The following is a 26610-nucleotide window of genomic DNA, read 5'->3' as shown; positions in this document are numbered from 1 at the left end:
CATTTTTATTTTCTCATTTCTATAGCCTAATTGGAAACGTTTTCCCTTGACGAAATTAAACATTTCTAAATAATTCAAAATAGCTGAAACTTTACACTATTTTCTAATTATTTTATTTTGGGTTTAATTTTCTGGTTTTTTGAAATTTAATTCAAATGTGACTTTGACAATGACTACGACTACGCCCCGTTTCGGAAAGCCAATTTTCTGACTCCAGCTGTTAAAAGTCTAGAACTTAGTCTAATCCCGAGCTCGGAAACCGGCCCTAAAACATTTTAGAAAAAGGCAAAAGTAGACCTAAACTAGTTTGATAATGTTTTAAAGTTAAAAAAAATTAAATAAAAGGGTACTTCATGTTTTTAAATTGTTTTTTATAGTTATAGTCTATTTCAAAATTAATTGTATGAATTATTTATTTTAGTCTATTTCACCCTAAATTATTCTTGAATGATTGGTGCATGTACTATTCTTATAATTATGTATTAAAGTTTAAATTACTTGAAATACCAGTTGATACCTCCCTCGCGTTCGCTACCTTTCAGCCTGCCGCTCTGCTCTGCTCCCCACGCCACGCATCAACCAAATGAGTGGTTGACCCACCCGCCACCAGGGTGCGCCTCAGTCGCCGCCACCCGTTCCTGCGTTTCTATTGGCCGAGCACCGCCGGCCAATAGCAGCGCAGGTGAACTCGGGGACTGTGAATAAAAGGGGGCTACTCAGCTACCCTCGATAGCACTTGCTCACTAGCAGCCTTCCACTGAAGAGCCAGAAGAGACCACCAGCCGAGACCACTACCGAGACCAGGAGCAGAGCAGCGAGCAGGCCAATGAGGGAACCACGGCGAGACTAACCGCAACCTGAGGTGTCTTCCTTGTCTACTACCCAGCCGATGCCTAGGAGGAACCGAGCCGGCCGCCGAATCCAGAAGAGGAGGGCCCTACGTCGGCTTCGCCAGGTGGAGGAGAGGCTGAGGCTGTACACCGCCGCGCCAGCTGCGCCCCAAGACTTAGCGCCCCAGCCTAACAACTGGCGCGCGGTTCTGGATGCGCGGGTTGGGTGCCGAACCGACATCGGAGTGTGTGCAGCGGAAGCCTACGACCCTGCCTGCCCGGGGTTTGACCGAAGGCCCCTTCTAAACGAGGAAGTGGTCGAGGAGGTCCTCCCGGCGGAGATTCGGCACGACCCCTGGCTAGTAGATCACCCGGTCAGCCCTCTCCGTAGCCCGGGTAAACCAGAGTGGAGACTGCGAACCATCGACTTGAGCCCCTGCCGGCCTGCTCTCGCACCAGACGGACCTGCCCGGGACCCTCGCGCGGCGTGGTATCGCGCCAGTCGACGACTACTAAACATCTAGCCTGTCTTGGTCCCTTTTCAGGGCCACCAAAAGCCATTTTTTCAGACAGTGGTAACAAACCCCTCGCTCGACCAGACTGACTAGCCCAATTGATGAACGAGCCACACCTTCCGCCATATCACAGTGAACAATAAATTCAAATCCATCCCACCGGTGGCATGGACATTTGATCAGCTCATTGATCATAACATCAATTCACCAATGCACTTCCCATTATTAACGGACAAGCAAACCGCTTGTAGGTTCGTAAGTTGCACCTTACGTGCTGGATTGTATTTTTCACATTAAATTTGGTTCGTGATTCGCTACTATACAGTTCATATTCTTTATTGATTCAAACAATAAGTACATCATCAAAATTATAGGGACAGAAAAAATAAGGTAACCTTGTGCTATTCCTCACCCAAATTCAGATAAAGTTACACATAGTCCGAAATAGGTTGATTCTTGTAGTTGTTCACTTCACAAAATTTTCAGTCCTTAATTATTTTCTCAAAGTAGGCTAGATTTTTAAATTTTGATGCTTCAAAACCAAACATAATATTTCGCATTATTATCACTAAGATAGGATAATCTTGTTTGTTTTTGATAAGCATGTATTTTACATTTCCATGTATTGTGCTTAATGAGAATAAAACTTCAAACTGAGGTATTACCATAGAGAAACAATAGCGTAAATAGATATCCCATGGCGTTTATGTCGCAACTTTTACTGTTATCTCAAGCCGATTACTGTCGATTTTTACTGTTTTGACAGGGTAAGAGTGTATGAACGGCACAATATGAGAGACTACCAGCCTCATAAAGCTTCACAGGAAAGAACTACGTGGGCTATCGGCTTGAGATAACAGTAAAAGTTACGACATGAACGCCCTATACCATGGGATATCTATTAACGCTATTGTTTCACTATGGTATTACTATTATATTGCTATGAATGAAATTGTGACAAGAATCACTATTGTATTGTTATGAATGAAATCACTTTCACTTGTTACCAACCTGACAGAAAATTATTGCAGTGGTACAACAGGGTTCGCATTCTCTCCTCTGCCTCGTCAAATCCCACCAGTATGTTGATTACGTTGAATCCACAGTCACCCAGTGCCTTCTTGTAGAAACTACTGACTACGGCACACAACGTCTGCAATTATTACGAAGAAAATACTCTTTCAAAACTGGCAATTCATATAAATATTGATCCAAAAAATGATTGATCTGATCAGATCTTAGAAATTGTTCAAAAGTTGATTGAACTGATCATATCAGATAAATTGATTTATTTTAGAATTATTGAATGACACTAATATTATTCAATATTGCACTATTAATATTAATTATAAAGTATTAATATTCACAACATCGATTAAACGTTGATTCAAAAACTTATTCATCAATCACATATCACAAATCATGATCTACAATATGACTGGGCGAGAGCAACAGGTCTGGAGTGGGCTTAAAATGTTGAAAATTGATTGGAATGATAGGGTCAATGGAGATGATGTATGTACAAATTGATAAAAATACTCAGTGAACTACTTCTGAAGTGATTACGCAAGGAAAGGTATTAAAAACAGTTAGTTCATGGAAATGATTTGGGACTTACGAATCTACAACTTATGAAACTGATCTAATGAAGCGGAAGGCTTCACCAGTACAGAAGAAGATGTGTTGGTTTCAACATAAACTATAGTTTTGAAATGAAAATACTCTATAAAGTTTATTTTATTACGATATTAAATATGATATTAAATCCGTTTTTCAAATTATGGAAAAATCAATTTGTTATAGAAATTTTATTGGAAAAATTCTATTCTGTAACTAATGAAGAATAATTATTATTAAACGAAAATCAAAATTAAATGCTGTAATTCACTCCGAAGACTTCTGTACTGCAAATATTGAGAACAAGGAAAGCTAGATGGAAATTCAGTAGACTGACAAATAATTTTTGAATCGAATTTCCATCTAGCTGTTTACACTGTTGTCAATATTTGCAGTAGCAGAAGTCTTCGGGGTGAATTATAGCATTTAATTTGGATTTTCGTTTAATAATAATTATTAATTCATTAGCATTTGAATAATTGGAATATCTCAGTAATTTCCATCTAATCAAGAATATGTATGACCAATCATAGTACAGACTAAAGGGTTAAACTCTTTAGACCACTTGACCATCTAAATTGACGAGAATTGTTGAATGTCACTAATATATTCAATATTGCACTATTAATTATACAGTATTAATATTCACAACAACAACCATGAATTTGAAAAATTACAAGCATATTAAAATGAGACATAAATTTGCAATATGAATCGATCAGCTTCTCCTGTTACCTTTTTCACCTTCTCAAGGATTGAAGGTTTTCCTAGTACATGGATAACCATAGTTGGTAAAAACCTTCAATCATCCACCTTTTTTTGTACAACTTTCTCTTTATTTTGTTTTATTGTGTATTGTTGTTGATGCTTGCATGTATTCTTTTGTTAATTTGTAACAAACTTGTATGTGTGTGTGAAATAAATAAATTGAATTGAATTGAAACACTACAATCTACAATCATTATGAAAAAATTAATGAAATAGATATTGTTAATTCCAATAATGATTTCTGTCACTCACAAAATGTAGATCGCTTCACGGTGGTTCGGAGCCCACCTAAAGCCATAGGCCACACATCAATCATCATCATCCATTTAATCACCCACGCACAAGCCTAGAGCTCTTGTAGGCATCATACTCAGCATAAGTAAATAGAAAATACCTGTATATTTAATTTATCTAGTATAGATAAGTTCCAATATAGAATAAATTCAAAGAATTTCAGTTTCAATCACATTGAAATCCATAGTACAATACATAAATTGATTATTATTGAATGAATGAGTTATTGTGACTTACTTGTAGTGCATAAATAACCCTGATAGTATGTTCGTGACCAAGGGTTTCTATGCATTGCGAGAACAGCATATTCATGTTATCCTTAATTGCCAACAATTGATCGCCTTGCAGCTTCATTATTTCCGCCTCCAGCTGTTGTGGCTGCAACAAAATAATAGAATTAATGAATTAAAAAAAAATATGATCAATACAAAAACATTATAATATCAGATCTAAAATTGAAGAAATGAGATCTTTCTCTGCCAAATATTCGTTAAGTGATTTAAGAGGCCCTAAGATTTGAGAGGCCCTGATGTTGTTCAGGTGCGACCTGAAGTAAGAGGTCTGACACTTTACCTGAATCAGTCAGGTCACACATCACACAATATTATTATCTTTATAGTAACTAAATTCATTCTTGGATTTATGAAGATAAGTAGATTCACGCTTGGAACTGCGGTATTTCTCGAACCACTCCCCCCCCCCATACATCTTAATCGACCAAAAACATTGACAGTGGAATATATTTTGAAATGAATTGAGTGATAAATGATAATTTAAGTGACTAAACTTGTTTGCATGATGAAGCGTCAAGTTAAATAAAACTTAAGATGAGTTTGCTATGTGTTTTTAACGGGATCTTCAACTTACCTTGGGCTTGAGAAGAAACAACTCATCCCAGAAATTTGGATTCCTGGCAGCGAGATCTTCACCCTGGAAAAAAAATTATAAGTTGATTCTTTAAAAAATTTTTTATTAAAAATTCTTTAAAAAAAACATTATGGAAGCATTTTGTATTGAACAAAATAAATAATAATCAAGAATACTGTTTATGTACTACATTTGTTAATTTTTGTCAAATTCCTCACAATATATTACATTGAATAATAAAGAAATATGTACAGAATAATAAAACCTATTTAGGTGATCGGATACAATTCAAAAAAAAACTATTTATTATAGCACAATGGGAGTGGCTGTAGTCAAGTTATTTAGATGCTGGCTTAGTACCAGAGGTCCCGAGTTTGAATCTCGGCGAGACCAGATTTTTCTCGGGTCATTCCCGTGTTTCGGATGGACAAGTCAAGTCGACGGTCCTGGATGCCTGAAAAAAGTTGTTGGGTGGTGTCAGAGGCTTTGAATTGATCAGGTACAACCTGACAATTCTGTCACCAGACCTGAGCCAGCCATATCACTCAGTAGGCCTATTCATTTTATTTATTTGTTATAACAAAATAATAAAATCTATAACTACCTTGAAGAATGATTCATATATTTGAACCACTTTTTCTTTTAGAGGCCTCTTTGAGCCCGAATCACTGCGCTTGCGCGATATCATGTTGGCTGTATTCACCTGAACTGAAACAAAATATATTATGTAATAACATTAATACATTATTGGATGAAAGTTCAACCAAAGGTTTGAGTTCATACAGCTCACATTGATATCCACTCTTCTATTGACAATATTGGTATTTTTGATTAGGTCGATGCTAGTCAACAATTACTATATTTACAATTCGTACTTAATTGTTAAGGAAGGACCACGAGTCCAATACAGGAACAACCTATTGAATTTCATGTTTTCAACCTTGCGGCCATATACTTGAACTGAACATGAGCTATTTCTGTTTGACTCATGGTTTGCACCAATCGTAAAAGATCCTCCAGTCTCCTTCCCAGAGACCTAGCTTCAACGGTCAGGCTTGAGAAACATTTATCACATTTTAAAGCATATTTAAGCTGGATTCCCACAGGTCATTTACTGTTACAGTGAAAGTATAATTTCCATGTTTCCACTCAACACAGCCTAGTGAGTATGAATTATCCCACTTGAACTCATGTGAATAATATTCTCACTGTACCGGTCATTTTCATTGTTGTTGATACAGTACTTGTTCGATCGTGCTGAGTGGGAACAGTTCAGTTAGAACTTATGGAAATTATATTTTCACTTCGGTCAATTTTACTGTTACTAATTGGCCGTTTTCACACTTACCGATTCCGGGAAGGCACGACACTTTAGGACAGGATGTTCTCTGATCGGTTGATTCGCAATAAGTCAACCTAATCAGCCAATAAACGTTTTCACACTTACCGATTCCGGGACGGCACGGCACGACACGACAGTGTAGGAAGCTCTCTCCGATTGGCTGTTTTTCAGTACGTTAACCTGTAATCAGCCAAACGAGAGTTTCCTATCCCGTCTTGTCGTGCCGCCCTGTAAACACAAATTGAACAATTGAAAAGCTTCCTGTCCTTTCGTGTTGTGCCTTCAAGGAATCACCCATATGTGGAAATCTAACTTTAAATTACATTATTCAACGACGAAGTTGAGGAATGCAATGTGCGTAGTTATACATTATATAATCTTGACTATACTATAATATATTCAATTGTACAATGTACTTGTATGCCGTAATAAAATGAATAAAAAACTACTATTTATTAAAGTGATAATGTAATATTCACTTTGTTAACACACTTCCGGTACCCCTGAACTGATAAAAAGATTCTTAAACAAAATTTTAATAGAAGTAACATCATACAGGAGATTGAATTAATGCCACAAAATTAGATAGATTACGTGAAACATGTACCTTAGGCATTATTATCAGTAGTCTCCATAAATATTATCTTCATCATTATTATACTACCAGGTACTACCGGTACCCCTGAACTGATAAAAAGATTCTTCAACAAAATTTTAATAAAAGTAACATCATACAGGAGATTGAATTAATGCCACCAAATTAGATAGATTACGTAAAACATGTACCTTAGGCATTATCAATAGTCTCCATAAATATTATCCTCATCATTATTATAAAATAGTACCTATTATAATATGATGAGTTCATATGGCTAATAAATTACATCATAAATATACTGCGTATATGATATTCATACAATTAAGATATATATGAATAATATTGATTTAAAGGATACAAAATAAATTTAATCTAGAAAAAAATGTACTCACTCAATCTCTTGAGATGATTTTATGCATAAGATTACTTAAAAAATTATTTACTTTTACTCAATCTATCATGATACACTTACTATATTGTTTTTATAAATTGAATATAACTGATTTTAGATTAAATAAATTAAAACCAAACACAATAAGGCAATTTCATTGATAATGATAAGGTAAATTAGTTGAAGTTGAACTGTATTATGACAATTTGACAATTGGCTGATTGTAAAATTTAGGTTAGAAAAGTGTAACAGCTGTGTCTGTGTTACGAAAATTTGATCGTAAGGAAAAAATGATTCAAGCATTTTTATAACTTCTATGAATTTATCCCATATAAAAAGCACTATTTTATTTCATTAGAAAGTGAATTGATATTAAAAAGGATTTTTATATCCTTATAGGGTAGGATTCGTTGCTATATAGAAGGCCGTTGTCACCACGTTGAAAATTTAGGTTAAAGTTTTTTAGGTTATGTCAATTGAGATGTTTACGACTATGATTATTCTCACGTGCTTTCATCTAAATTGATTTAGTTTTTTGTATTGTGATTATTATTTGATTTTTAGTTTATGTGAAAATGTCTTCTTTCTTTATAAGAAAAGGTAATACCGATAAAGCCGCGTCAAAGTCAGGAGCAGGCGGGCGTAAAAGGAAAGGAAAGCTTGGTAAGCAGAGCACCTCCAACTCTAAAGCTAAAAAACCAAAACGCAACTTCGAGGATGAAGAAATTTCCAGTGACGAATTCTCAGACGTTCATTCGGAAAACGAGGTCGACGAAGGAGAGGACGTGGAAGATGTGGAAACCGCACAGGAGCGTAAACTGAGGTTAGCCAAATCCTACTTGGAAGAAATCGAAAAAGAAGAGAAAGAACGTCTGGAGAGACAAGAAATTGACAACGAAGTGTTGGCAAGTCGTTTGAAGGATGATGTACTTGCCAAAGCTGGCAAACTGCGTAGGAAAATTGGTGATCTACTAGAAACTGTGATTGAAAGTGACATAAATGTGCTACGTAATAAAAGACATAAGCTATCAGTCACTTGTGTAGTAGTGTCTAATGATTGTAAGCATGTGTACTCAGCTTCCAAAGATGCTAACATTATTAAATGGGACATTGCTAAAAGAGAAAAGGTACACATCATAGAGAGCTCTCACAACAATAAATTGAAGAAGGGTAAAAGTCACAGTGCTGACATTTTGAGTTTAGCAATCTCAGCGGACAACCAATTTCTAGCGTCGGGCGATGTGAAAAGTGTGATACACATATGGCGGCCGGAAACCATGGAGCATTTGCACACATTCAACTACCATTCAGGTGCAATCACGGGCTTGGCAATCTGTCAGGAAACTAACAGTTTGTACAGTGCGTCAGCTGATCGGTCCGTAAAAGTGTTCAACCTTGACGAAATGATGTATGTAGAAACATTGTTTGGACATCAGTCGTCAGTTACCAGCATCGATGTTTTGTGTAAAGACCGGACAATTTCAACAGGAGGCACCGATAACTCGGTGAGGGTGTGGAAAATTCAGGAGGAATCTCAGCTGATCTACAATGGAAGCGGGAGGAGTATAGACGTGGTGAAACGGCTAGATGACGATCACTTCGTGACAGGCGGCGAGGACGGGTTAGTTGCTGTATGGGGTGTACTGAAGAAGAAGCCGTCTCACATAATCTCAAACTCGCACGAGAAAGATTCGTCCGGTGAAGCAAACTGGGTTACCTGTGTGGCAACGTTGGGCACTTCCGATGTTTTTGCAACCGGTTCGTCGGACGGTTTCATAAAAGTGTGGAAGTGTGAGGACAGATACAGGAAATCGAAACTGCTGTTCACCGTTGCTGTTCAGGGCTTCATCAATTCAATGGCGTTCTCAACAGATGACAAATACCTGGTGGTGGGTGTTGGACAGGAACATAAGCTGGGCCGATGGAAGAGGATAAAGGAGGCTAGGAATTCGGTGCTATTGATCGAGTTGAAGAAGAGGAAAGAGCCGTTGGTGGCTGTGAATGGTAAGTCAACTCGAAACCTATTATTGGATTTAAAATAGGATTAGTTTATTAGGATATATTTCGTATTAATTAAGTTGAATCAAATTTCAAGTGTATTTATAAATGCGCAGGAGAGTATCCTGTAGGTATGATATTAAGCTACTTACACGTTTTCTGAGTATTCAAAAATGTCATCTACTAAGGTTCCATCTACCTATGCATTTTTGCTCTGATTTGATGAAAGGTAGTATCATTTTTCTTATGGGAATTTTCAGATTGACAGAGAATGTCAGAATACTATTGGTTCCTATGGTATTGTCAAACTGTAAATGTGTAACACTTCCATAATAACTAGAACTGGCATTATATTTCTGCTTAGTAGAGCAGAAATTCAATTGAAAGCAAGGCACTTGATATTTGAAATTGTAGCCGGGTCACACTTAGGCTAGGCAAACACACCAGTTAGTTAAAACAAGACAAGACACGTTTAGTCACAATACTTCTCATAGTTGCTTATGAAGACATGTCTAATTGCAATGACTAATCGGTGTGTTGCTTCATGAGCAACTATGTGAAGTATTGTGCTTAATCGTGACTAGTCATGTCTTGACTAACTGGTGTGTGCCTACCCTTAGTGTTCAGATCCCACTCCGATCCGATCACAGAAGGCAACGGCCTAGAATGTTGCATGCCACACAAGTCCGTCATGTGATCTGTCCCACCACGACACATCTATGTCACATTAAATATCGGACATGAGTACGAGCGGAACGCTGCATGAGAAGTGTAGCCCTGGCTTGAAGTGGCCGGCTGGTGACTCACTTGGGTTGCCAGTCTGGTAGCCAATCCTGGTGTCTCACAGGCCTCCTAGTCTGTTCTACACACGACCGACAATGACTGCTGTCTGTTAACTCACTAGCGACCCAGCCTGGTAGTTTAATTTAATACGAACTTTATGCAGCAGCCACATGTTGGTCCAGTCTGGTAAAAGTGCAATTCCCTATGAAGGACAGCGTTGGCAAACCACCCATCCACACACTGGCGCTGGTCGACATTGGCCTTCATTGGGCCAACATGTAGATGAGGCATTAGAGTATATTTGTAGGAGTTAGTTACCTTATTAAAATACTATGCTCATTAATGTCGGGGACATGTACCTACAAACGCGTGTTGGAATAATTCAACAGTACATATAAGTTTCTCTTGCTGAGAGTGATGCACACATGAGCTCCTTGCTTGTGCGTGGTTAATGAGACAAATGATGTTTGGAGTTGAGTGAACCTACAGCTTAAGGTGCGTTCCGAACCACCGGGAAGCGATTTTTAAACTCAGATCATATTTAGAGGAGTCGGCTCTTCAAGTGGTCACCCTTACAACGGAAGTAGCAGGCGCACGGATCTTAACTTATCTTATTTATTTATTCAATCATTCAGAATTACACAACTTACAGAAAAGTAGCACAGGCTTATAAGCCCAAAACGGTTCCAATATTCTAATTTATACAACAGTCCAAATGTAGCTAGGTTATGTGTCACTTAACATTCTTCAATTACACACTCAATTTACAATTCAAAATTATCGATAGCTTATCAGTGCGATCACAGTGTTAATCGCTTCAAGTAATACAGTAATGATGAAAAAATATTATTATTAACTTATTTTTTTTATTTGGAACTACTTTTAGCAACATCTCTAGAAGGATGAGCACTTACCTCATTCGTTCCAAATCTTAGATCCATTTTGAACACGGACATTAGCAAAGTAAAGATAATATAGGATATACGTAGTAATGATTAATGTTATGGATTATCAATCAACTGGAGAATACTGAGACTTGGTTGCACAAAAGCCTGTTAAATTAACGGGCCTGAGTGTATCAATCTCCACTCACATTAAACAAATATCAAACTGCATACTGTGTTTATTGAAAATATTTCTAATCTCATCCTCTATTGTTTCCAGGTGAATCATGAGTAAGGGGAGGTCGATCTATACATTGAATAATTCGGATACTGGAGAAATTCTGAGTCTATTGATCAACGATTAGGTGAGAATGCAGAATAAAAAATGAAGGACATTGTTATCGTAATATTTATCATTATAGATAGTTCTTGGATAATTTCATTTAAAGTTCTATTTTGTAAAAAAGAGTATACACTTTGCTGTAGACTATATCATAGAATAAATTTATTTTTATTCTAATGTTTATTTTTTCTGTAAGCTACCATGCAATCAATTTGTAATCAATTTGAAATTTTCTACAGCCATTTGCAGAAAAGTTCAAATCAAATTTTCAACCTCAGTGAATTGATATCAACGGGGAACCGACGCAATGAGACCAATGAACGAATCTAACGTCGTTCCACTGTGGTTAAATTTAATTGGATTTTTGTACACAATTGACCCATAGTTATTTATGAAAATATATTTTTTTCCTACAGTTACGTTGGAAAGTGGCCATTGCTGCACTGATTACAGAACGCAAAGAATCACTTTTCCGCTCTAGTGCGGGAAAAATTTTTCTGGACTCCAGATTTGCAACATGGCAACGCAAAATACTTAGTAGGTTATATGGAGCAACAGTGCAGCAAAATCAAAATGAAGTTGGTAACAGTGACTGGGCTGCTATAGGAGCAGAGGTGCAACGAAGCACAACGCGCTAATTATTACTATTATATATTATAACGAGGACAGCAACAGCACAGTGCCACCACAGCACACACCACACAGCTGCCCCCCGCCATTCAAACACTACTAAGTTATTTGATTGATTTCAGGCAATTTTACACATAATTACCCACTTTTCATATTCAATGGTAACTGTAGGAAAAACTTAATGTGAAATACGTGCGCAAAGTTCCTCTGCTGCACTCAAGAAACCATTCCGCCCTCGCCTACGGCTCGGGCGTAAACGTTTCTTTCGGTGCAGCAAACTGTCACTTTGCGCACTAGTTGCACAAATAACTATTTCAAGTATTATGTAACGAAAATAGCTGACTTGAATATAGACACAAGACAAATATTACTTTAATTACTTTCTTGGTAGCCTAAGGGCTACTACTCGTATTTACATAAAACTTGAAAATCAAAGAACCCGTTTTTCATATTATTATATGTTTTGTGAGAAATAAAATAAAGTTGGAAAAATGTACAGGGTGTTTCAGAGAAACGGGAAATTTTGAAAGTTTAATAATTTCAAGAAAAACAAATCTTTAAATAAAGTTTTTCATATCATTCAATAGTAAAAATAATTCCATTTTATAATAAATAATTACGTAACATTTATTTTTTGAAGATGACATCTTGCAGGTTTGTTCCTTTTCCACGCAAACATTCCTGTTTTCTCTTCATCACATTCAATTCAATTCAATTCAATTTATTTCCACATGAAATTACAAATTTGTAAATATAGTTAAGTTACAATAAAGCAATAAATATAAAGATAAATTACTTTACTATTTTATTTAAACTTGTAACATCATTGAAAAGTGGAATCCCCCAAGAAGACTATACATCTGTGAATGGGGGAGAGTTCCTATGAGCAAGAATATAACAAAAAGTAAATTAAGTTTGAAATAGTTATAAGCAAAATAATATACATTCATAATACTAAGTTAACCTAACTTATATGCTAGTATGATAGAGTGCAATCTACAGACTATTGCACTTCCCTACCACTGTTTTTGTGACCATTTGTGAAGAGTGCTTAAATGGAAAGAAAGAGCTAAAAAAAAGAGCAAGAGGACTCAAGACTGTGACAATTTATTTATTAAATTGTAGAGATTTAAGAAGCATAGGAATGAAGTAAGCCCTCGGTTCCAGCCCAACCTATGCCAATCAACCATTTAAACAGCTTCCTTTTATACACCACATCGCTGCAGCTCTCAGCCTCCCTGATATCATTGGGCAAATTTCTATAGACGATTTGTGCTAGATAGTGAGGAGACCTAAGTTCTATTCCGTGATATAATTGAGGTGTTGAATATCCATGGTTATTTCTGTGTCGAGTTTGATAGTTATGTTGAATATTGCTGAGTAGTTCTATTTTGTGTTTCCTGATATATGTGAGAAGTGTTTTAATATACAGTTGTCTTAAATTGAGAACAGGGAAGTCCGAAAACAACAGCGACGTGGGATATCTGGGTTCTTTTTTAAGAATTTTTTTTTATAATGGTGCGCTGGGTAACCGAGAGAGGCTCCAGGCTAGCAGATGACACCCCTCCCCAGACAATGATACCATACTGTAACACTGACTGTGCATAAGCATGGTATACTCATTTACTTGATCTGGTATCAAGTACTTGGCTCAACTGAGACATGGACATTGTCCATGGTTTGACGTAACATTACTATTGGAATTAGAAATCGCTTCTCGAATCTTGGCTTTCAATTCTTCCCTTGTTGCAGAATTAAAAGCCAAGATTCGAGAAGCGATTTCTAATTCCAATAGTAATGTTACGTCAAACCATGGACAATGTGATGAAGAGACTACAGGAATGTTTGCGTAGAAAAGGAACACACCTGCAAGATGTCATCTTCAAAAAATAAATGTTACGGTTATTATTTATTCTGAAATGGTATTATTTTTACTATTGAATGATATGAAAAACTTTATTTAAAGATTTGTTTTTCTTGAAATTATTAAACTTTCAAAATTTCCCGTTTCTCTGAAACATCCTGTACTTTGAATTTTAATTTTTATGTATAATTGAACATCATATAAACTGTTCTATGCATGACTATACCTAAGCTAGAACGTCAACTTTAGTATTTAAAATGTCTAATACTCCAGAATTATTATACAGAAAAATTATCGTATTTTCAAGCAAAAAGTACCTGGTGAATGGAATACTCACTATTTTACTTCTAGAAGGAACAAAACTTTTGGTTGTTAGGCTACATTAGAATTCATGTGATATAGAGGTGCGTACAGATATACGCGCCGCGAACATGAGCAATTCACTTTCAGTCAGCTGACTATATCTGTATTTTTACAGAAACGTTAAGATACAGATATAAAAAGCTTGGCATCAGCTGATTAAAATTGAATTGCTCATGTTCGCGGCGCGTATATCTGTACGCACCTTAGGAAAAATGCTTCGACACATTTGTCATCAATCTACGTATAAGATGGATTCACAACGACAGTGAAATTTAACAGTAAAAATAATTCCTACGAGTTCTAATTAGAATATTTCCACTCACCCCGGCCGAATATGAATGAATATTACCATTAGATCTTATGAGAATAATTATATTTTCACTGTCAGTGTTTTGTGTGAATCCAGCTTTTTTAAATGATGTGTATGGGGCCTTTTTTCACATTACTAACCTATTATTTCCTATATAAGACCCAATTAACTCAGAAGTGTCACGGACTTTCGTCACTTCTACGCCACTCCTATATTATAAAAGACGCCACGTTTCTTCTGTTCACATTGGACCATATTATGTTTATAGGAGTGAAAAAGTCCATGCCATACGCTACTCCTGTGTGAATTGGGCCTTGTAGGACTTTCCTATGGAACAGATTCTAAGATCTCATACATTTTTTATTGAGAACCCAAAACTTTGTTTCAAAATCATTGAAAACCGATGTATGAACAATAAGAATAATCGTTATTGGTTGCTACGTTGAGCTAATAAAGAGTGCTTCGTAAGACAGTTCTAAAAAATCTGGTGTGGCGCACTCACACAACTTTCCTTGCCGTTATGAAAATTGATCACCTGACGCTAGTGTTCTCGCGCATCTCAAGTCTACTATTCAAAGATATGAGACAGCTGGTAATAGGTCAATAACGCTGGAGACACACGAGGTCTGCTATCTCTTCGTAGTGAATGATTTAATAGAACCAACAGTTGCCAACAGTTTGCATTTAATAGTCACATTTTCTCGAATTTCAAGCTTATTTTCAATTTTAGGTGGAAATGTTACTGGACATTAATTGCAGAAATTTTCATGCTCAATCTTTTCCACTTGAAATGTTTTGTTTAAATTGTATATGAAGCCTCATAATTGGGAATCTAAAATCAAACTTTGCATAGATGGGGCAAAGCTTCTGAAATTTTTACAGATATGACTTGTTGCAGTTGATAGAGCTTATCAATGACTATTTCAGGTATGAATTTGATCAAAATCGTTGAAGCCGTTTTCGAGAAAATCGCGGAAAACCCTGTTTTTGACATCATTTTCGCCATTTTAGCCGCCATCTTGGATTGCATTTGATCGAAATTGTTCGTGTCGGATCCTTATAGTGTAAGGACCTCACGTTCCAAATTTCAAGTCATTCCGTTAATTGGGAGATGAGATATCGTGTACACAGAAGCAAATACTCACACACACACACACACACACACACACACACACACACACAGACCAATACCCAAAAACCACTTTTTTGGACTCAGGGGACCTTGAAACGTATAGAAATTTAGAAATTGGGGTACCTTAATTTTTTCGGAAAGCAATACTTTCCTTACCTATGGTAATAGGGCAAGGAAAGTAAAAATGTTTCTATAAATAATGCAAAAATCAGTCAAATCAAGAGTACTGTATATATAAATGAAACATTATTTTGTAAAGTTAATTAATTTATTACTGAATGTATAATTCACTTTATTAATTTTAATTATTGAAAACATTCTCAAAACAGCTCAACATAAGAAAGCCTAGAGCTCACTATCAAATTGGTCCTAAACGTCCTCTTACCACCCGCTAACAGACAAAATTCACATTTTCAATTACAAAAACAAAATTTTAAAAATATATTACAAACAAATAAAAAATACAACACTATGATTTCAGTCATACATTCAATAATTAATAGTACTTGACATTGCCTAGTTTACAAACGCATTTAGTTCCTATTTTTGATGTAATTTTATCAAATTAAAACATCTACATTGATCAACAGTTTAAAATATGTTCAGTAATATTGTTCTAGTAAATTTGTTCTGAAATATTTAAGAAATCAATTTGAATTTGTGATCGATTATGTAGTTATTAAAAAAACCAACAATCATGGAAAAAACTAAAATCCATGATAGTTTATAAAGAGAGAAATAACATGATGTAAAAAGTTTGGCTAAAATCTTCTATTGAAAAAGTTAATCTGTACGGTAAGATAGGCCTACTCAAGTATCTTTGTTCGATAGTATTAATACTCCTAGAACTATTATTAGAAATAATAAATAATTACATTGCGATCAAAAAAGAAGACTAAACTACTATCAAGTGCTCCAGCTAATCAGAAAATCACAGTCGTATTCTTTACAGTAGTAGAAAGATCGAAACTTATCCAATATATAAATAAATAATACCTTGTTCGATATTTCTCAATAGTTGCAGTCCATCAGTACCTATCGAGTCATTAGAATATCGATTTATCAATTAACAATAAAAGCAGATTCACAGAATAGCGAAAATGCTATAATCTGTGATATGATAATTCCAAATTCCTCTGAAAACTCAGATTATTACTGTTCTAATGCTTATTGGCTTCCAAGCAAAAACTAGGAAAATTTTGTTCATTGTACTCAATATTTGTTTTCATACATTAAGGCCCGGTTGCACAAAAGCCGGTCAAATTTAAACCATGATTAATTTGACGAGGACCAATCAGAGGAGTTTTTGAAAAGACGGCTTCTCTGATTGGTTCTCGTGGAATTAATCATGGTTAAAAGTTAACCGGCTTTCAAGCAACCGGCACTCAATGTATTAGGACAGAATGTATTTACGCACAGATATGAGCATTGGTTTGCTGTAGCTGTACAAAAAAGTGAGAACATTAATTCCAATAATTCAATTTCATCAATTCAACAGAAATCAAACGAGGAAGCAAGAAATCGATTTGAATAATGATTTCAAATCAATGCAAGTTATGAATTAGAATAACATTTAATTTGTCAAAATCTCTTCAATTTGTCATTCACAGTAGCAGTTTCTCACCTTTACTTCACTTTAGACTTACATCACAGAATAGGTACAGAATGGAAACTTGTAATCAAACGCCTATCTAACTTTACATGACGCAAATACTAAACACACGTCACGTGACCTTAGGAAGTTCCAATCCTGGTCTTCTGATTGGCTCGTGGCAGTGAACGAGATCAATTGATCCGGATCATTAAAGTGATCCGAACCTACCATCAATACTATTACAATGCGGCGCGTCCTAACAAGATGGCGGATTTTGGCGTCAGGGTACTAGCCAAGTTTCCATACTGTATGTATACTGTGCTTACATAGCCTAGTTAGTTTTCAGTTTTGAGCCAAGAAGTATAATATACCGGGTGTTTCAAAAAGAATGATTCAATTTCAAACAGTTATATTTATTTTGAAAAATGGTGCACACGAACCAATTTAAATCAAACTACTCACAGAATTATCGAGTATGATAAGTGTTCTATGTGCCCTCCTTTGAGGCTCGGACGACATCTAGACGGTAGCCGAATTCATCCCAGACTGTTAACAAGATGTCTTCTCGGACTGTCGCTACTGTATCAGTTATCCTGGTTTTTAGCTCCTCAAAATATTTATATTGATACAGTAGCTACAGTCCTAGAAGACATATTGCGAACAGTCTGGGATGAATTTGGCTACCGTCTAGATGTCCGAGCCTCAAAAAGAGGGTATAATATAGAACACTTTCAATACATCATCATAAACTCGATACTTCTGTGAGTAGTTTGATGTGGAATTGGTTTGTATGCACCATTTTTTTAATATATATAACTGTTTAAAATTAGATCATTCTTTTTGAAACACCCGGTATAACTTGTCTGTTATATAAACTCCTTAACTCATCAACCAATCAACTACCGTACCAGCTACGAAGCTTCTGTCATTGAAACATGATACATCAAATAACAAATAAATAAATTATGATGCATAGTATTCACACTGCATCCAGTGATGAAACCACACATGTGATGAAACTACTTCCTACATTGTTACAAAATGAACTCTCATTCTTCACAATGGATTGTAACTGGCCTGAACAATTACCCACACAGTAAGTACACCAATAGAAAAAATAGATAAAATACATAAAACATTAGATTACGACTTGAAAGCTCCATCTATTACCCTGAATTTAGTGCAAAAAATTAGTATCCACTGAAAAATTGATTAAAACATCTAAAATTTAGTAACCTGCCTCCACATATAAAATAACACACAGTGAAATAACATTAATATTGTTTAAGAGAGAATAATCATCAAATATGCTAATAATGCTTTACATTGAACAACAATAAAATTATTTCAAGATACAATTATTACCTACAGTTAAATTTGCAACCTATCATTTATAACCAACCTTTCAACAACAAGTACACATACCATAGAGCAAAAAAGAAAGTTATGTACAAAATACAGATTTGATCATTAGTTACACATAATTTAATAAATAAAATAATTGTTCATTTCAACAACAAACATTACACACTCACCAGATTTTTTCTTTTCTCCTTAATAAAACACAAAAGTCTTGCTCTTACGCTATAGCTAATCGGCTCCTCATACAGTTTATATCTATTTATATACAGCTATTTATAAGTACAACAATAACTAAAGAATTCCGCCAGCTTGTAAATCGATTTTTCGAAATTTCTAAATAATACATCAACAGATAACCTCTATGTTATTTTCATAATGCAGTTAATGAGATTTGTAGTTTGTGACAATCACTTAATTATAAACAATTAAATTGTTAATTCATAATTTCAATCTCAGTTACGTGAAATATTCACAGCTTGAAACTTACTACTCAATCTCCCTAATAGTGAGATTCACGTTATATAGTCAGTGAAAATGATAGGAAAGCATTGTTGCCAATTTTCCTTTTCCATAACCTTCTTCAGCAGGCTAGATAGCTATGTGATTCCAGTAAATATGATATCATGATCCTTGTTAATAATGATCAGTTCTATCAACAGTATATTTTATTCGTAAATAAAATATATTTTTTAATGATTTGATAATAAATTTAGATGAAATTTGTAATTCATAATATTTCCACATAGGCTATGAGTATTATTGCATAATGACATAAAAGGATAGCAAACCAATGCCAATCAGGTTCTGACTTTATAACTTGAGTCTCACTATAATAGAACACAACATTTATAGTCCACCCTTCAACATATACCAACTAACAGTTGTCTCTTTTATCAACTAACAGTTATCAATTGATCAGAAACTAATCTTCCACAAAAGTCCATACTACTTGTAACCTGTACATGAGAAATTCACATAATGAACCATTTCTGCTGACTTGAAACTTTTAGTAGCCTACACTACAACGCTAGTCCAACTTACCAACTATACTCCGTACAAAATTACTTGTGACTTGGGAGTGACATGCGCAGCAGAGAAGCAACGGCGGTGATGTTGCCGTTCTGATCCGGCCAGCATTCTTTAATTTCTAGTGAGTATTCAAGCGCTCATGTTAACCTTCCGGCAGTCGCGCTGTTGTAAAAAGTACAACAGTGTCAGTTTTTTTGCTGCACAAAACTATTGAATGCGGTGGTGTCAGTGAATGAGTCACCTATACATTCCAAAACTTTCCCGCCATCACTCCACTGAGTTGCAGTATCAACCGAGCAATGGTTAAGTCTTTAGGTGCCATTTAGTTGCAACAGTGCATAAGTATGATAGGGAAAGACTGTATACGGGGATTATAAACAAACTAATAACACAGAAATGATGGCTTTGCTTGGTGTACCTTTTTGGGCTACGAAATGGTAATCATCCAAATGTTCATAGGCGTAAAATAATCCAATGAGATGGGAATAGTAATTATACAATCAATTAATATGTTTTGCCAGTAAACAGAGTACATAACACTTGGAAAATTCGATGTTGCAAAAATTGCAACACGCGACTGCTCGTGTGATTGAGTAGGGCGCGATTACCAAATGGTTAAACTTACGGAGTTTCCTCTCTGAAAGCCTTCAGTCGACTGACTCTAATCGACAAATAGGCAACTGCGCTTTTACCTATGACTCTCTGCGCTGCATATTCCTCCAAGTCAAAAGTTATTTTGTACGGAGTATAACAATAAGGCTTGCCACTAATGACAGGACATGCATGATGAACATATGTGAGCACATGTTGCTATACATTGGTGTGTCATCACAGCAAAAGGCTTCAAGCATATTTTTTGTCGTTAGGTTTTTGATTTTTTTTAAACTTTTCTTCGCCGCTCTATTTTAGGTTAAATTTATTCTTGTATCAATATAATTTGTAATTTTCTAGTGGTTTATTTATTGTTTATTTTATGTTAGAAGCCTCTCGCTGACGACAAAACATGAAAGATGAACATGTGTGTGTGTGCATGATAAACGTGCATGTACACATATGTTCATCATGCATGTCCTACCGTTAGTGGCTAGCCTAAGTTACTAACTCATCTTCCACAAAACTCCACACCACGCTAAGTAACCTGTACAATGTCATGAAAAATTCACATCTCTGTCAACACAAACCTTTTCACGCTCCTAGATCACTACACCGCTAGTCCAGTTTACCAACTATCAGTTAGTTACTCACTTATGATCGATCTACAGTTAGTTACTAACTTATGTTCCACAGAATACCATACATCTTTCTTTACATAACACGTAATTCACAACTTTTGCTGACTGAAAACTTTTCACTCTTCTAGACCACTACACAGCTAGTCCAACTTACCAACTACCAGTTAGTTACTAACAAACGATCGATTAGTTACTAACTTATGATCGATTAGTTAGTAACTTATGATCGATTAGTTACTAACTAAAAATCGATTAGTTACCAAATTATGATCGATTAGTTACTAACTAATGATCAATCAGTCACTAACTTATGATCAATCTAGACAGCTGATCATCCGGGTGACGAGTCGGTGGAGAACTGGAGTCCCAGTCGATGCAGATCGTTGAGAATGGGAAAGGGGCGTCGCGGCCAGACGCGCGGCGTCTTCAGCGAGATGGAGTCACGTGATATCGACTCCAGCTGTTGCACCATGGGATAGATGCGCTGTTCGATCCATTCGGCCACTGTGTACGCGTCGAATATCTCCCATAGCGCGTCTTTCGCGCCGCGCACCAAACTGGTCACGCTGTGGTAGAGGCGTTGGTGATCCACCTGCGTCACAAATAGAACAATTGGTTAGTCACAAAAATCAAGAATACTGGAATCAGAGATCAACGTGAGTTATGTCATACAATATAATCAGTCATCTATCCCTTGTCCTTCATTTAATAGAACAGCCTAGACACAGAAACTATAGTAGCGTCCACTAGCTGTTACATGGAAGCAGAATTGAAAATATATTGTACAAAAATGTATATGTCAATCAAATGAAAATTTGAGTTCAAGACATTTCCAATTACGCGTTCTTATAGTAGCTAGTAGAAGCTACTATAGTCTCTGTTTGTGGAGCATGCTTCAGGAACAACAATTTAACTAGTAGTTCTGTGAACAGTAGACCTAACGCAGTTTTCTCATCCACAAGTATCTGGTGTCACCTGTTCACTGGCTTCTCCAGACATCTGTGTAATGCTTGCAATGAATAATCCACTTGTCAGCTGATTGATTTATGAATAATTCTAGTCTGATTAACCCTATCTTCAGAGTAGATGATAATATATAGTAATTTCAGAGTAATGAGGAAATACCTTTTCCTTTCATGATTTTCTTAAAATGCAAAATTTCAAAAAAACCTTGTGCATACATCGACGCGCAGTAGAAAAAGGAATACTCCTTCCGAATCTCATAGAATTCTATCAACGCGTTTGGCCGTAAATGCATACAGACAAACGAAAGAAAATCCGAGTTGAAACATAGACCTCACTGGGTTCGGTCAATTAACAATATGCTTCAACAACAATTAGGAAAATTAATTCAACACCACAAAATCATGTTTCCAATGAATTTTTATTAATAAATTAATCCTGTTTCTATTCTAAATCTAATAAATGAAACAACTTACGGTGAGCTCGTCAACCCTTAACGGACTGCTGAAGTTATGGCGCACATTGTAGTCGGTCATCCATCCCTTGTCCTTGCGAATGGAGGCGACCGCTTCCGCCACCTCCCGCTCGACGGTGCTCAGGCGGTAGAGCAGGCGGAAGAAGGCGTGGCCCGGGAACACGCACCGCGAAAACTGCTCGAACAGGAACGGGTCGTTGTTCAGGCTCAAAAACGACCCTGACGACGACGAACCTCTGTTGTCGAGGCTGTTGCCACTGTATCGAACAGATGAGAAATCGATCAAACAAACAAGCAATTTATTGGGTCGTTGTTCAAGTTTAGAAAATACCCTGATGTCGACGAGCCACCTCTTTTGTCTAGGCTGTTGCCGATTTGTCAACAAATCAATCAATTCATGACATGAATCTTTTTATCAATGATGTACAAATGAGTCACAATATTCATGAAAATTTCTTCTAGGCTTGTAACTTCAACTATTGGTAATTAATCAACTTTTTGAACCACATCTTCCACTTTTCCAATGGTAATTTCTAATTTCAACTTAATTTTAAATTTATGTTTTACTTTTTCCGGGTACGCGACTAGGTGTCACCCCGACTACTTGTCCCCCTTTAAAACCGGTTTTTAGGGGACAAGTAGACGTGAGCCATACCCATCTACTTGTCTCCTTTCTGAGGAGGTGACAACTAGTCGGGGGGACACCCTGTCGAGGGGGTGCGAGGTGTCCAGTTGTCGTTTACGGTCATGACTAGTTGGCACCTCCGGTCCAGTAGGTGTCAAGTAGTCGGGGGGACAACTTGACGGCAATGATGGCATATTTTACGAGGGTACAAATTTTTATGAGGGTGGAAATTGGAACAGCTGAGTCCCCCCTCAACCACCCAATATCTCACTGCTAGACGTTGCCAATTTGTCAGGGTTGTATTATACAAATTCAAATAATATATATATAGCTAGATAATTGACCAGATACTTCAAATTTGGCAACGTTGCATCAACTCTGATCGGACCATTTTCGTGCGGTCTACTTTAGTAGGAAATGAGTGTCAAAAAGTATAGTTACACAAAGACGCCGCAGCTGAGCGCTGAATTCAGTTTGGGCCTGAGCGACTGGTTGAAGTAACCATGACTGGTGGCCAGTAGAGTGACGGCCAGTGAAGGAATGGCCGACGGAAGGAGTTCACACAACACGGCAAAGTGGTCGTACCTGCAAACAGAACACAAATCACTAATTAATCTAATTGAAATTGTTCACATTAAAAAGATGTCTTGAACTAAGAAGCCAAACCTGCTATAATCGTATAATCCCATTCAATTCAATTCAATTCAAATTAATTTATTCCACACTCATAAATACATATACATAAATCAAACAAAGCTCAACATAACAACACAATCCAACCAAAATGTAATAATAATAAAAGGTAAGTGAAAAAACCACTGGCATAAGATGACTCTTGTTCGCCGATAAATTCATACTACGCTTAACCTGATTTAAATTGATTTAGTACAGAAGCAAATATTTATACAGAATAGTAAATTATAAAATGAAGAATCGAAACAAAAATTCACAACAAAAAAAATTTAAAAAATTCTCTCGAGTATCCTAATCCATATATATATAAAAGCGAAATGGCACTCACTCACTGACTGACTGACTGACTCACTCACTCGCAGTACTAAAAATCTACCGGACCAAAAACGTTCAAATTTGCTAGGGTATGTTCAGTTGGCCCTTTAGAGGCGCACTAAGAAATCTTTTGGCAATATTTTAACTCTAAGGGTTATTTTTAAGGGCTTAAAGTTCGTCTTTTAGCATGTATATTCTTCTTCTCCCAATCTCTTAATTATAATTGAAATTTCCATATCATATGTTACTATAGAACTATAATCTAGATAGAGTACCTCTTCGAAACAGTTGTTAACTGGCAACTAAATTAATAATTTTGTCAGGTTGGCATTAAGTTGAGTTGATTTTGTTAGGTTGGCACCAAGTTGAAGATTGAAATGCATCTATCGCGGAAAAATTGATTGGGCACTGCTACTTCAATCAGAGCTATTCCTGGGAATATTATATTACTAGCCGTCAGGCTTGCTTCGCTTGCCATATCCGTTTAGCCAGACGTTTAGTCTGGCCCCCGACTGGATTGTTCTAACATATGATAAAAATGCTCAAATGAAAAATGCAGGCGAGCGAAGAGAGCCTGCTGATTTCATTCTTGGTCGATCCAGTCGGGGGGTCCAGGGGGCGGAGCCCCCTGGCTAGACGGATATGGCGAGCGAAGCGAGCCTGACGGCTAGTATACTATATAACTATGGTACTCTCTTATTCATAGATATAGTAATTCATAAATACAGTGTAAACAGGGCATATAGAACGCATTACATGAGAAATGGGAAGAGGGAAAAATCATAATATTATCTTATAAACAAAAAAATCACAAAATATTTAAATTGAAAATAAAAAATTCTGGCAAATCGCAATTCCCATACGAAAAAAATCACAAAATATTCAAATTGGAATAATAATTCTGGCAAATGGTAATACTTATACGAAAAAAAATAAAAAAATATTCGTTTTAATAGTGTAGTATTTAGGGCAACAAATCACATTGCTTTAATTAAAACACTGAGGCTCACAATAAATTGTGTGACACTGTATCATAAATGTGTGATACTGTATCACGATAATGATACTGCATCATACTTTTGTATTAAACTGTGTAGTAGAACATTGATACTGTATTATGAGTGTGTGATACTGTATCATCTCACCTCTGCCATCCGGTGATAGCAATGCCCTGAAATCCGCCACTAAACTTGTCGCCTCTGTTTGCATGACCTGTAGCCAGCACATTCTATTGCTACTGATGATGCTAATAATGATGTATCATAATTGTGTGATACTGTATCATAATTGTGTGATACTGTATCATAATTGTGTGATACGGTATCATAATTGTGTGATACTGTATCATAATTGTGTGATACTGTATCATAATGTGTGATACTGTATCATAATGTGTGATACTGTATCATATGTGTGACACTGTATCATAAATGTGTGATACTGTATCACGATAATGATACTGCATCATACTTTTGTATTAAACTGTGTAGTAGAACATTGATACTGTATTATGAGTGTGTGATACTGTATCATCTCACCTCTGCCATCCGGTGATAGCAATGCCCTGAAATCCGCCACTAAACTTGTCGCCTCTGTTTGCATGACCTGTAGCCAGCACATTCTATTGCTACTGATGATGCTAATAATGATGTATCATAATTGTGTGATACTGTATCATAATTGTGTGATACTGTATCATAATTGTGTGATACGGTATCATAATTGTGTGATACTGTATCATAATTGTGTGATACTGTATCATAATTGTGTGATACTGTATCATAATTGTGTGATACTGTATCATATTGTGTGACACTGTATCATAATTGTGTGATACTGTATCATCTCACCTCTGCCATCCGGTGATAGCAATGCCCTGAAATCCGCCGCTGAACTTGGGCGCCTCAGTTTGCATGACTTGCAGCCATCGCATGTTGTTGTCCAAGTGGCGCTTGGCGTTGGGCACCTGAAGCGTCTCGCCGAATGCACCCTTGAACGCCGACGCCGCCCAGACACGCGCAAACACCGCCGCGTATTTGTCCCACACTGAAGACGGCACAAATCGGTACACGTCCTCTGCGTACACCCATACCTACAAACAAAATGGTTGTGATTAAATACATTCATTACTGTACAACAACACACAATAGTGAAAATTATCCCTTTTAATTGAATAAACTATTATTACTATTATTGGATATATTATTACTATTATTGGATACTATCACATTAAGCATTATATTAGTATCATTCGAATTAATAAAAACAATATAAAACTTGTAGTATCCTTTTATAAAAACATTTTAACGACTAGTTTCGACCTACTTTGGCCATTTTTAGGTCGAAGCTAGTCGTTAAAATGTTTTTATAAAAGGATACTACAAGTTTTATATTGTTTTTATTAATTTGAATAAAGTAGCCCATAAATGAGTGAAGTGATTATATGAGTGTAGTATCATACGGTATGTAAGGTATTATTATTATGAATGTGCAGCAACCCAATATCCTGTTAACGAAACAGTAATTGCCCACACGGACTAAAAATGTCTGTGGGCCAATGTGTCCAGTAGAATAGAATAGAAAGAATGCTTTATTATTCAAGTTAACATAATACAATATACAAACACACATTTATGGCTTGATTAGACAGACAATAAGTCCAGTACTTTGCTAATCAAACATTTCCTTTGCTGCTCTAATTTCTAATATAATGTTGAATCAACTAGAACAACCATTCAAACACCCCCCAAATTCTCACACACACACGTCAGCTGTGAATCACAGCAAGCAGCA

At 36.2% G+C, this 26610-nt stretch overlaps 3 protein-coding genes across 6 annotated transcripts in view; 1 reads left to right on the top strand and 2 right to left on the bottom strand.

Moving 5' to 3' along the window:
• LOC111044692 (armadillo-like helical domain-containing protein 3) overlaps positions 1–7436 on the bottom strand; it is a 31700-nt gene extending 24264 nt beyond the window's left edge. Inside the window, exons 1-5 of one of the 3 annotated variants that reach the window (XM_039426623.1) lie at positions 7224–7436; positions 5496–5599; positions 4892–4954; positions 4262–4402; positions 2357–2498 (exon numbers count right to left, since the gene is read on the bottom strand). In XM_039426623.1, the coding sequence (XP_039282557.1) occupies positions 2357–2498; positions 4262–4402; positions 4892–4954; positions 5496–5579 (430 nt within the window). In that variant the 5' untranslated portion in view covers positions 5580–5599; positions 7224–7436. Of the gene's footprint in view, positions 1–2356; positions 2499–4261; positions 4403–4891; positions 4955–5495; positions 5600–6239; positions 6490–7223 lie in introns of those variants that run through there. The other 2 variants (XM_039426625.1, XM_039426624.1) reach the window with 2 other exon arrangements.
• A 214-nt stretch (positions 7437–7650) lies between these two features.
• LOC111044694 (U3 small nucleolar RNA-interacting protein 2) lies at positions 7651–11266 on the top strand. The gene is made up of 2 exons (XM_022329904.2): positions 7651–9226; positions 11168–11266. Exons 1-2 carry the CDS (start codon positions 7798–7800, stop codon positions 11176–11178), a joined length of 1440 nt encoding a protein of 479 aa, XP_022185596.2. The 5' UTR covers positions 7651–7797; the 3' UTR covers positions 11179–11266.
• Positions 11267–15775: 4509 nt separating this feature from the next.
• LOC111044695 (hexosaminidase D) overlaps positions 15776–26610 on the bottom strand; it is a 68228-nt gene continuing 57393 nt past the window's right edge. Inside the window, exons 5-8 of one of the 2 annotated variants that reach the window (XM_039426620.1) lie at positions 25668–25909; positions 23251–23394; positions 22186–22441; positions 15776–21338 (exon numbers count right to left, since the gene is read on the bottom strand). In XM_039426620.1, the coding sequence (XP_039282554.1) occupies positions 21078–21338; positions 22186–22441; positions 23251–23394; positions 25668–25909 (903 nt within the window). In that variant the 3' untranslated portion in view covers positions 15776–21077. The remainder of the gene's footprint in view (positions 21339–22185; positions 22442–23250; positions 23395–25667; positions 25910–26610) is intronic. The other variant, XM_039426621.1, reaches the window with a different exon arrangement.

This window comes from Nilaparvata lugens, chromosome 4 (assembly GCF_014356525.2).
Source record: "Nilaparvata lugens isolate BPH chromosome 4, ASM1435652v1, whole genome shotgun sequence".
Lineage (NCBI taxonomy): Eukaryota > Metazoa > Arthropoda > Insecta > Hemiptera > Delphacidae > Nilaparvata > Nilaparvata lugens.
The sequence above is the reverse complement of the archived record's forward strand: the minus strand, read 5'-3'. Positions and strand labels throughout refer to the sequence as shown.